The following is a 13,415-nucleotide window of genomic DNA, read 5'->3' on the forward strand; positions in this document are numbered from 1 at the left end:
AGCAATGGGAGGCATGAAGGTCAGGAAATCCAGCACAGCCACAATTGGTACAGCAGCAAAAGCAACTGTAAAGGACGAGGTGAGGTAAGATAGAAGCAACTTGCCTCAGGAAGGTACGAAGTCTTATTATGACTCAGATTTTATCAGTGATATGAGCCAATTCTACATTGGATCATGGCCATTATATATAAGTTTCATGTAAAGTAATTAGAATAATTTTTAATAATTAAAAGGGTTGAGATGCGAGCTGACAACTGTTAAATGCCATCAAATCAGCTTCAACATATGGTAACTCAATGCATGGGAGACCTCCAAAATACAGTTATTAAGAGTCCTATTTAGCTCTTACAAACTCAAGACTATGGTGTCCTTGACGGAGTCTCTCCACCTGTAATGTGGTCTTCCTCTTCTCCTACTGCAGTGGTTTTCACCCTTTAGTTCCCCAGGTGTTTTGACCTACAACTCCCAGAAATCCCAGCCAGTTTACCAGCTGTTAGGATTTCTGGGACTTGAAGGCCAAAACATCTGGGGACCCACAGGTTGAGAATCACTGTCCTACTGCCTCTTACTTTACCAAGCATGAGTGCTATAGGCTGTATTTCACAAGAACAAACTGGCAAAACTATCTCTGAGTATTCCTTCCCTTAAAAAAAAATACCCTTAATGGGGTCACCACAAGTCTACAGGCAACTTAAAGGCACACAAGAATCATGACCACAGTATCCAGAGTAACTAAGATGACTTTTCCAAAATCTCTGTATTGATAAATGATTCTGCCACATGTCTTTGCGAGGACTGTAAGCTGTCAGGCTGATATTACCTCTCACTCAAAGCATCATGAAAAGTAATCTTCACCTAAGCAACCTATGAAGGATTTTCCACTTATGGAACCTATGAAGGTGAACTGTAATAAACACATTCCGAGGAGTGATCGAATTGAGAACTCAAATATCTTAAGAACACCTATTGATACAAAACAGTGAGTGGGAAACAACTTTGTGATTAATGAGCAGGATTATATTTCTAAAAAATAAGGAGTTATGTTAAAAAAGATAGGGGAAATATCAAACATGAAGCTACATTGTACAGTGGGCATAGACACCCTTCAATATCAATGGAATGTGGACTCTGTTCCAAATTTTGATCTGAAATGTAATGAGGTATTCAAGTTCCTTTTCAATTCTGTCTAAAGCCCAGAGTAGATGCATATCACAACTGGCATGGAACGGCCAGCTGTCACTGAGCACAACCTTTTCCAACCTGATGACTTCCATCTGGCTGATCCACTATCACCAGCATTCAAATTCTCTGTGCTCACTACAGCTGCTGTGGAAGCCTGACTTTTGAACTGAGAAAAAATGAAAAAAGGCAAAATTTACTCACGGCAGGGAATTTCTATTTTGGTGTACTACTCTAGCACATACAAAAAGAATATTATAGATTAATCCTATTATAAGTATATGAATTCATATTATAACATAGTATAACAATGGATTTATTTTTTCCTGTCTTCCTCGTTTTTCAAAAATCTACAATGACATACAAAGACTCCAAAACCATTCCATAGTCTTTCTTTCTTGAATTTATACCCTTCCTTGGAGAGTCACTTAATTTCTAATTGTATTCTAATGCAATATTTATGGGAGGAATATAGTTCTGTTGATCTGTCACAAGACTATTCCATAATCTATCTATCTTTCATTCATTCATGTATTTATTCATTCATTTATATACTGCCTTTCTCTCAAAGTGAGTTCCAAGGCAGCCAGCCAAGCTGTTAACAGGGCCTTTGAAGATCAAGCTATATGCATTTAACCTATATTCTGGAACAGCTACCACTTTGGTTGTAATAAAACCCGAGACAAACTTGACATTTCCCATGGAAAATTGGGTCTAATAAAATCACACGTGCAGCCATCCTGCAAAACAATTCACCAGCAGCATTTATATTCCAGCCCTCCGAAGAATGCAACTCTAAAGCAAACCTGGAAACGCAACAGTTAAAAACATTTACAGGCTTTGTCTCTGGTTTGCTCCATTCATTTCAAAATGGCACCAGCTAACGGTCTGGTGCTCATAAACATATTTTATTTGCATTCTTCCCATAATACTTTACTAAATGTTATGAAGAGGGAAATAAAGTGATTCACAAAACATGTTCAAATTGATATCACAGCTTCCTAGTCTGAGAATTTCAATCTTCGGTACTTTTTCCCATTTGCTTTCCTATTTCCACTCTAAACACAAAAACAGTGACCAAATCCAATATAAACTGTTAAAGTGACCATTTTAATGTCTATCTCAGAGCCATCTGTCAGAAGCAGTGTGCTACGTCTTCAACAGTGTTTATGAAGTGGTTTTTCTTGCAAATGGCTCTGGCACGTAGACAGAATTTAAGCATAATGGAGTTGTCTGTGTCATGAAATCTCTTTCAAAAACTTTTAACATCTCCAAAAATTCAGCCCAAACAAAGCCTCTTTTGGCTGTTTTGCCATCTCATTTCCATATTCCTTATGGGAAAATAATTTTTAGTTACATATTGATCCAATACCAAGGATTTATCACTGATCACTTGAAATATAACAGTACTTTTGAGGAAGGCTACACCACAGATGGAGGATAGCATATGTACATGTTTGGAAAGGATTTGGAGTGACTTTTGATTGAAAGACTGTAATTGAGGCCTCATACACTGTGGCAAAAAGGAAGTCATGTCAGAATTTTTTAAAAAGAAAATTTCACTGTGTTGTTGTTGATGATGATGATGTGTGAATGTGGTCTGTGTGAATGTGTAAAAAATATGTTGTTCTCTTTCCCACTGTTTTTTTTTCACTGATCAAAAGAATGTCCAGTTCAGTTCTTTGTCAGAGGCAAACAAAATCGGAGGAAGATAATAAAATGTATGCACTATTGTAAAAGTAGACACTGGTATTGTTTATTGTGATAGTTGATTTCTGTATGGATAGTAACAATTGATGCACAAGATATAGTTGAATGGGAAATCAAGGCAGTCAACACAGCACAGGGATCTTAAAACCACAACATAAAAGATCCGTCATGGCCTTTTAGGTCACTTTGCGCTGTTCTTTTGTTATGCTAAGAATTTTGGATCAGAAAGAAAATACTGCCCATCACACTTTAAATCCAGTTTCTGCCTCCTGCAGAATTCTGGAGTTTGTAGTTTGGTGAGGTCCAGGACCTGTCTGGCTGAGCTGTTTAAAGCCTCCTCCCTAAAGTGGATTTAAAGAAGATCCAAGCTCTAGTGTGACGAGGTCCCTAGTCTCTCCTCACTGAAAATAAATCTACAAATCATCTTCCACCAAGCTTGGTTTTCCATTGTTTGCATTATTTACTCATTTATTTACATCCACTTATTTGCTTCTCTACCACAGATTTTGAGTAGGCTATGTACCTTCTTCCCATTCTTCCATTTTATCCTCATTAATACACTGTGAAGTATGTTAAGCTGAAAGAAGGACTGGCCCAACCAGCTCAGCTTTACAGCTTGTTGGGAGTCTTGAAGCTGGGGATACATCTACACCGCATAATTAATACAGTTTAATACCACTTGAACTGCCGTGGCTCAGTGCTATAGAATCATGGGTGTTTTATTTGTAGCCTCCCCTGCCAACTAGTGCTTGTGCATCACCAAACTACAACACCAAACTGCAATTCCATAACATTGAGGCATGGCAATTAAATTGGTGTCAAAGTGCATTAATTTGACAGTGTAGATGAACTCTAGGTCTTCCTACTATCATATTATATTGTCTCATGAACTTTACCTGAAATTTTGGAATGCACATGTGTACAACTGAGGATGAAAGCAAATATTTGGACAAAGTTTGGCATCATCCTTGAACAGAAAATAAAGCAATGTTCTATCTGAATGTCTGTTTCATTCCCAACAGATCAGACTCACCAGACTTTAAATATATCTGAACATCTTGCATAAACTGTTTGGATTGCTATTGGTTAGTGTCCTTAAGTGTGCAGTTTTATACCCACTTACCTGCAATAATCCCCTTTTAATTCAATGGGACTTCTTTTTATAGAATTGAATGGTAAAGCAAAATTATGCAAGATTACATTTTAGCAGTCAAAAGATTGATTAACTTTATGGGTATTTCTTCAGGGTATTTTTACATGTCATTCTACTCCCAAAGTTATTCCCCCTTTCTTTTTTGTGTGTGTCCGAAATGTGTGGTGCGAGCCTCAATAAAACATGAAGGGTTGTGAGGCTATTTCTTAAATGTAATACATGTGTACATACATCTGGAGCAGCCGTCTTCCAACTGGTAACGTCCAGATGATTTAGCCCCAAGGGACATTAACCCACAGAAGGAAGGCTGCTGTGAAGACTTCCCCTGGTATAGCAACAGAGCATGGTTTTCAACCTGTGCTGACATTTCAAAATAGACCCTGCTTGCAATCACTGTAGAAAGATAGTCAGATTAGGTCCTCACCTCTCTCTCTCTCTCCTCCTGATGCGGATGTCCTTTTTCATGTCTTTGTTTCATCCCAAATAGACTATTGTTATGCCCTTTTTGTTGGTCTCCTAGTCCCTGCACGCACAATTAACAGACTTCAGCTGGTACAAAATGCTGCTTCTCATATTCTGTCTGGCACCAGATGGAGCAAGCACATAACTAGTTCGGGCTCAGTTACACTCACTGACTGGATGTCACATTCAACCACAGATTCAAAGCACTGCTTGCATCAATTCCCTTAGAAGAGAATTCTGGTTAAAAATATCCCTGCTCATACCTTTGACCCAGCCAGGTTCAGCTGAGGTCAACTGCCATAACTATCAAAACTACATCTAGTGCAAACTTGCTTTAGCAACACCCCTTGGACAATTTTTACTCCAAGGATATTCTGCAACAAATTGTAGATATTCTCGGGAAGTCAAATGCTAAACTGCCACTTTTTTCCTCAATTAATTCCTCTGCCATGCTGTTATATGCCTTTGCAATGGGCAATTAATTATTATGGCATGGCACAAATGCTGGGATTCAGAACATGGTCAAAAATCTGTTCTTGGTGTTATTTTGCTGTCAATTAGTTTTCAGGCAAACACCAAAGAAATTAAATTGAAAGCTTATACACAGCACTTTCAGGAGGAAAACCCAGATACAGTTTACTGCCTCTAAAGGCAATGACACTGCCTCAACTAAGTGCCATGAATTAGGACCATTTGAATTATAATTTATTTTATTTCCAATATTTCTATCCCGCCCTTCTCACCCGAAGGGACTCAGGGCGGCGTACAATTATAAGACCATCAGATCACTCATTCCCATTTCACACCTTATCTGCACAAGCCATTTCTGCCTCTGTAAATGTAACATGGGTTACTGGACTAAACATTGGGAACAGAGATGGAGTTTACTGAAATACTTTCCATCTAGAAATTCATCAGGATGATTCAAATAGCTTGGGAAAAAAGCGGTCTAAGGACTGGGAAGGAAGGTAAAACATAAATATGATGACGTTTACTTTGCCTAAGTAGCCCTAACTATACTGAGGATAGAGATTAATCCTAGGAGAGAACTGTGTCCTTTTTGAGTGTTAGGAATATAGGGAGCTGCCTTATATGAAGAAAGACATTTTAGTGTATTGAGCCCATCACTATTTATGTGGGCTGGCAGTGTCTCTTCATGATTTCAGTCAGTGGAGGCTCCTTCTTTGGAGGCTTTTAAACAGAGGCTGGATGGCCATCTGTCGGGGGTGCTTTGAATGTGATTTCCTGCTTCTTGGCAGGGGGGTTGGACTGGATGGCCCATGAGGTCTCTTCCAACTCTACTGTTCTATGATTCTATTATTCTAGTGGTCTCTCTCAGTTCTCCAAAGAGAAATCTGGGATTGAATATAAGACCTCTTGTCTGGAAAGCATCTCTTTACAGCACCATGTTGCAGCATTTGAGTGGTCACTGAACTGCCAGTGTGTCTCTCTTGGTTTATGGGTCTGGTGTTGCTGAGTTTAAGTAAAAAGATTTGCATAGCTTTGAAAAGCTATGGCAACCTAAACTGCCAGATCTACCCACACATAGAGTATGTCACAGCATCAGCATCGCTCAAAATTCAGCTAGAGCAGGCCTGTACACCCTGCAGCCTTCCAGCTGTTTTGGCATCCAGCTCCCAGAATTCCTGGCCATTGGATGAGCTGGCCAGAACTTCTGGGAGCTGGAGACCAAAACAGCTGGAAGACCACATGTTTTGCAGGCCTGAACTAGAGGAACCAAGATAGCATAGTCAGCACCTTGGATAGCTCCATGCAATGCTGGAGCTGGAAGCTAAGCTCCAGCATTGCACGGAGCTATCCAAGGTGCTGACTATGCTATCTTGGTTCCTCTAGTTCATAGATGCCTGCATATTCCCTCAACACAAACTAGACCAGGAGGCTGGCCTCTTTGGGGCTGGTTATCCCAATCTCCCCACTGACTAAACCTTTTTTTTTAAGGGATCCAGCTTGCTATCTTAGCTTTAGTCTGTAACACAAAGGAGTATCAATACAGATAAAAATGCTCTTGGATAGAATGCAGACTTCATCTGGGATCAGGAAACTATTTCCGGAGACCTCCTAAGAAACTGTATTATGGGGTGATGTTGTACCTTTGGAGGTCTAGTCAGCACTGAGTATTTTCTCCAAACTGGTATTTATTCTGTCTTCTCCTGTAAAGATGAGCATTCACCAATGTTTCTGACACCACTGAGTACATAGGAGAAGGACTTTGTGCTCAGGCGACTCGTGGGATCCTTGTCCAAAGAAACTACTAAATTCCAGGACTCAATGAGGCTATCTAGACTTTAACTCTCGGAATGGTACCAAGCTCATTTAATCATTTATGTTGTTGGACCGTGACTCTCAACAGCCTTCATAGCTGGGACAAGAAATGCTAGAAGCTATAGTTCAACCACATCTGGAGGATGTGTAATTCCTATTTTGTGGCTTCAACTACAGCTGTGGAGAAGGGGATAGTGTGGAAAGATGTCCAAGTCCCATTCTTTCCTAGAAACATGCCACTTTTCATTCCCATGTTCCATTTTCAGAGATGGAAGTGGCTTGAGCGTATTCTGATGTCACTGACTAGTCCTCAAGACCTCTTTAACTCAGAAGCTAAATATTTTTACACTCTCTTCTAAAGTTTATGATGTCTTCACAGTGATATGGAATGAAATGAACCAACTTTTTACTTTTAAACATTTAATGTAGCCTCCTCCCCACAACCCTTTACTGTAGGTGGACTATATGTAGTATGAGACAGTGAGCAGTAACAACTCATGACACTGAAATGATGCATGCATTTTATTGCACAACCAAAAGTACATTTTTGCAACCCAAATATTCATTCAGTTAGCAAAAAAAAAATACCTTGCTGAAGTCAACAGAGCTGTTTTCTCTGCTCACATCGTTTTTGGTTTCAATGCTTGCTGGTGCAGACTGTGGAGAAACAAGCTGACCTGCTGGAAAAAATGGTTATTACAGAATACTAACAATTCTCTGCATTGTTGCAATGAAAACATTCAGTTGAAGACATATTTTATAGTCTATCCACATGAAGCATGGAATTCAAAAGCAAAGTATAAACAAAATCATATTATGTTCCCAGGGCAAATTTTAAACCTTTGCTTTCAGGGCAGTTCAATGTATTATTACTACTGAAAAATGTTTGGGGGATTAAGAGCAAGTGAAAGAATCCAATGGGTACTGAGAACACAGCCTGAGTGAACCTGTAAACACTACATTATACAGTTTGAAAAAGTTGTTTATTGCTTCATCAGACCACACAACTCAACTTGTGTTTAAATTGCCATCATGAACTTAAAGATAGTTAAGTACTACTGCAGAAAGTGTACTTTCCAAGGACATTCAGTTGATGACTATTAAGAGGAATACTGATGCCACAAATATATGTTTCAACTCTATGGAGGATGGAATCTCATTCCATTCAATGCAATTCACTTCCTATTAAGTGTGCTAAGGATTGACACTTGTTCAATTGCCATGTTTTTCCCCACAGCAGAAGATCTACATCAGTGGTGACCAATTTTTGCGCCTCCAGGTGTTTTGGACTTCAACTCTCAGAAATCCCAGCCAGCTAATCAAATGTTAGGAACTGTGGAAGCTGAAGTCCAAAACACTTGGGAGCCCAAACATTGGGAACCACTGAGTAAGTGGGGAGATTTACATCCTTCTACATTCTGCATCCACAGATTCTACCATCCACAACTTGAAATATAAAAACAAATCCAAAAAGAAAATCATGATTTTGCTATTTTATATAAGGGGTTCTGTTTTACTACACTATTGTATCTGATTTTTTTTCCCTTCGTGTCAGGAGCAACCGGAGTTGCTTCTGGAGTGAGAGAATTGGCCATCTGCAAGGACGTTGCCCAGGGGAAGCCTGGATGTTTTTGATGTTTTACCATCCTTGTGGGAGGCTTCTCTCATGTCCCCGCATGGAGCTGGAGCTGATAGAGGGAGCTCATCCGTGCTCTCCCCGGGTGGGATTCGAACCTGGCAGCCTTCAGGTCAGCAACCCAACCTTCAAGTCACAAGGCTTTTATCCCCTAGGCCATCGGAGGCTCCTATTGTATCTGATGAGACCTGAGCATCTACTGATTTAGGTATCCATGGAGGGCCTGGAAATAACGAGATACTAAGGGGCCACTTGTATATTCAATAAATCACCAACCCCATGGGTCTGTGGGGGAAGCCACAATATTAAAAGGAACAAAAAATTCACACAATTCTGTGGGAGTGTTAAACTAGATGAACCAGCCTGGCACTTATTTAAACTAAAACTAAAATTTCAAATACAGGTTGAGAATCCCTTATCCAAAACACCTGGGACCAGAATTGTTTGGGATTCTGGGGGAGGGATTTTGGAATACATATATAATGAGCTATCTTAGAGATGGGACCCAAGTCTAAACACAAATTTTATTTCTGTTTCATACACACCTTGTACACATAGACTGAATGTGATTTAATGCACAATATTTTTAATAATAGCAAGGTGATACTATCTCAGCCACCAATGTGGACAATTTTGGATTTTAGATTACTTCAGATTCCGGAATTCTGGGTAAGGGATGCCCATCCTGAATATATTTTAAGTCACAAAAGAAATCGGCCCAACACAACTATCTCTATTCAGAACAGAAATGTGGTAAAACTTTAAGTAGATGAATGTGTCTGTGGGCATGTGGAGAAAGAGCCCATGTATGATATTTTGAAATTTTGTTGAAAGTTATTGACCCAAGTTTCTAATGAAAACTGCCATGTTGGAAGAAACTGATGTGAAGACATGAATGAACATTTGAATTGGCCTAAAGGTCATGCAAGATAGGTTTGTAGTACACTACCTCTGGACTTTCAAGGAGCATAGAGAACCCAAAAGGTTAGGAGATGAGGGAGGTACAGAGATGAGATGAGCCTGTTAGAGACAGATAACAACAAAGACAGAGCAAAATAAAGGAATATGAAGATGCACAATAGTAGAGATTAGATTATGTACACAGTTTACTCATGGACACAAGAACATAAGGAGAAGGAAAGGTTTGCTATGAGATGGGAATGCTCAAGAATCACATGATCTTTATTTCAAGATTGTGGGTTGATGGCATATCTTATGTACAGAAGCAGTAAAATGAAAAGGGATGACTGAACATCAACAGCAAAAAGAGTCAACAGATATGGCTCACTTCACAAAGAGAAAAGAGGCTCCAACTTTGTCAGATCTTGCAAAGATTGTCAGATCTTGAAGTCCAAAGGAGCCTTAAATGTTCCAGGAATGAAGAACACGAATATCAAAGGATGAAGGATGTATTTTGCCCTGGTTATACATAACTACAGGCATTAAACTCAAACAGGCGTAAAATCTAAGAAGAAATTTGCCACAATTTTCATCATACATCATGATCAGAAAGGCTTGGTGCTTAATCTTAATAGGTCATGGTTTCTAAATGAATCTCTGAACAAGCTCAAAAGCATTATGCTAATTCACATATTTGACAGCTGAGCAGTAGGTACTGAAGACCATGTCTCCATTGCTGTGTTACAACAATTATTCCAGTCATGTCTGACTCTGGGGGTTGGTGCTCATCTCCATTTCTTAGCCGAAGAGCCGCCATTGTCCTAGACTTCTCCAAGGTCATGTGGCCGGCATGACTGCATGGAGTGCCATTACCTTCCCACCGGAGCGGTACCTATTGATCTACTCACATTGGCATGTTTTCGAACTGCTAGGTTGGCAGAAGCTGGAGCTAACAGCGGGCGCTCACTCCGCTCCCAGGATCTGAACCTGGGACCTTTCGGTCTGCAAGTTCAGCAGCTCGGTGCTTTAACACACTGAGCCACCGGGGCTCCTATTGGTCCACTACAAATCTTATTTCAATTATATATATTCTGTCTTAAGTGCCTGGAAAGTTAGGCTATATGGTAATAATAAATAATAATAACACTTTATTTACAGACAACCCTACCTCCCTGAAAGGACTCGGGTAGTGATTTATTTAAGGAAAACAGTATGGGTCTCAATGTTCCCTTAAAAAGAAAAGTAGTCTGTTTGTACTCCCAGTCATTTACAAGTAAATAAAATGAATGAAGGTTGAACAAGAGAAGTTCTGAGAGGTGGTAAGACATAAACAGAGATGGGTTGAAAGTGTATGACATCATTCCCTAGATCTGTGCCAAAAGTGTATGACATCATTCCCTAGATCTGTGCCGTTATGTCTAATTTGGCAGTTCATAGAAGATGTAATACCGGCCATGCCATTGCTGAGAGGGTGCCTCATGCTTTGAAGGGAAATACTCCCAATGGTTTTACAATAATTTTAGAAAAATTATGTTTCTGATTGTTTTAAATCCTGAAATGTGCCTATCAACAAATTCTCATTAACACCGTAAGCCTGTGGCTCAACTGTATGAATTCCTGTAGTAGGTCACATGATCCTCTGCATAGAGAAAACTACTATGTCAAGCTAGAGTCTGTCACCCTGATGTCTAGTTTTCTTTACATTATTTTCCATAGACAGGACATAATCATTCAAGCCATCTCTCTGCAATCTGAAGTAGTAAAGTCAAAACAAGGTTTCACAACTCAATAAAGGTTGGGTATCCCTTATCCAAAATGTTTGCAGCCAGGCATGTTTTGGATTTCAGATGTCTTCAGATTTTGGAATACATGAATTTGCTTGTACAGTACTTATATAATGAGATGTCTTGGAGAAAGGAGAAACGTCTAAACACAAAACTAATGCACATTTCATATACACTTTATACATATAGCATGAATGAAATTTTATACAATATTTTAAGTATTTTTGTGCACAAAATAAAGTTTGTTTGCATTAAACCATAAGAAGGCAAAGGTGTCACTATCTTAGCCAGTCATGTGGACAATTTTGGATTTTGGAATATCTGGGATTTCAGAATTCTGGATAAGAGATGCTCAATCTGCATAAAAATATTTCAGTTAAGCAATCTTTAAGAAGCATGGTGAGATGAGAACTGGCCATTTCAGAAAAATCATTTATTTGAACAGAACCTTTTCCCTTTAAGGAAGACTCATCACAGAAACACCACATTCACTGCCATATTTGATGCCATCTAAATTGCTACGATAATTGCTTTGCATGGCTGGAAAGTGTTCAAAACTCTAGAGTAGTGGTTCTTAACCTGGGGTCCCCAGATGTTTTTGGTTTACAACTCCCCAAAATCCCAGCCAGTTTACCAGCTGTTAGGATTTTTGGGAGTTGACAACCAAACACATCTGGGGATCTTAGGTTAAGAACCACTGCTCTAGAGCAGGGGTCCCCAAACTAAGGCCCGGGGGCCGGATGCAGCCCATCAAAGCCATTTATCCGACCCCCACGGCACAAGGGCAGAAGGGGCTTGGGCTAAATGACCCAAGGGGTCTCTTCTCTTAAACCCCCCCCCCTCCTCCTCCTCCTCCTCCTCCTCCTCCTCCTCCTCCTCCTCCTCCTCCTCCTCCTTCTTCTTCTTCACATTGAGGCTGGGTGGCCATCTGTCAGGGATGCTTTGCTTGTGCTTTCAGTGCACAAAGGCAGAAAGGGATAGGACCCAATGGCCCAAGGGGTCTCTTCCAACCCTCATTATGATGATGATGATGATGATGATTATTATTATTATTATTATTATTATTATTATCATTAACATTGAGGCTGGGTGGCCATCTGTCAGGGGTGCTTTGCTTGTGCTTTCGGTGCACAAAGGCAGAAAGGGATAGGACTAAATGGCCCAAGGAGTCTCTTCCAAAACTCTTTGTTGTTGTTGTTGTTGTTGTTATTAATTATTATTGCTCGGTGGCCAACTATAGTCCGGCCCTCCAACGGTCAGAAGGATCGTGAACTGGCCCCGTTTAAAAAGTTTAGGGACCCCTGATATATTGTATGTACATACAACTTGTAAGCCGCTCTGAGTCCCCTTCGGGGTGAGAGAGGGTGGGGTATAAATGTAGTAAATAAATAAATAAATAGTTGTTGTTGGGTTGGGTTTTTTTTTGTTTTTGTTTTTTTGCACTACAAATAAGACATGTGCAGTGTGCATAGGAATTTGTTCGTATTTTTTTTTCAAATGATAATTCGGCCCCTCAACAGCCTGAGGGACCATGAACTGGCCCTCCACTTAAAAGGTTTGAGGACCCCTGCTCTAGAGTATGCCATCCAAACAGCTCAAAGTACTGCCCTAGCAATACTATAACCTGTAGCATCTCTTCCATGTATCTGATCTCCTAGTGAATGCCCAGATAATTTCCTGGGAAGTACATACAAATGTCTTTGTTCTGACAATGGACATATTTGCTTTTCTCCAATGAATGTCTGGATTTTAAAACCATTACAATATAGAACTGAATTAAAGCCAACTCACATATATTATGATGCTAACAAGGGCTTGTTGTAGCTTATGGAACTAAGATAAAATGCAATTTCTCAAGTGCAATTCTCACTGATTAAAAAGAAGCACATGGTTTAGCTTCATAAGACTTTAAGAAGCCTGAAGACCACAACTTAGGACATTTAATACAGTACCCAAACAGTTTACCTACAATATGCTCACTGGTTTCAACTTGTCATTTCTTATTTCATAATGACAACCAGAAATTATGTGGTGATTTGAGCTTTGGACCGCGACTCCAGAGTCCAGGATCTAAATCCTCACGTGACAATGGAAACCCACTTGGACTTTGGGCAAATCACACTCTCTCAGCCTCCAAGGAAGACAAAAGCAAGCTTTCTGTGAACTAACCCTGCTAAGAAAACCCCATAATATATTTGCTTTAAGGTCAGCTAAGTCAAAATTGACATAAATGCACGCAACAAGAACAATACATATTCAATTACAATATCTCCTGAATGCTTAGCCTTGCTTGACATGAAAGTGTCCT

At 39.8% G+C, this 13,415-nt stretch overlaps 1 protein-coding gene across 7 annotated transcripts in view; it reads right to left on the reverse strand.

The window, feature by feature from the left end:
• slc4a10 (solute carrier family 4 member 10) overlaps window positions 1-13,415 on the reverse strand; it is a 251,477-nt gene that overhangs the window by 75,120 nt on the left and 162,942 nt on the right. For 4 of the 7 annotated variants that reach the window (XM_016996740.2, XM_016996738.2, XM_016996739.2 and 1 more), the window contains 2 exons: window positions 7,376-7,467; window positions 4,467-4,565 (listed from right to left, as the gene is read on the reverse strand). In XM_016996740.2, the coding sequence (XP_016852229.2) occupies window positions 4,467-4,565; window positions 7,376-7,467 (191 nt within the window). The remainder of the gene's footprint in view (window positions 1-4,466; window positions 4,566-7,375; window positions 7,468-13,415) is intronic. The other 3 variants (XM_008118986.3, XM_008118989.3, XM_008118988.3) reach the window with 3 other exon arrangements.

Source organism: Anolis carolinensis, chromosome 1 (genome assembly GCF_035594765.1).
Source record: "Anolis carolinensis isolate JA03-04 chromosome 1, rAnoCar3.1.pri, whole genome shotgun sequence".
Taxonomy (NCBI): Eukaryota; Metazoa; Chordata; class Lepidosauria; order Squamata; family Dactyloidae; genus Anolis; species Anolis carolinensis.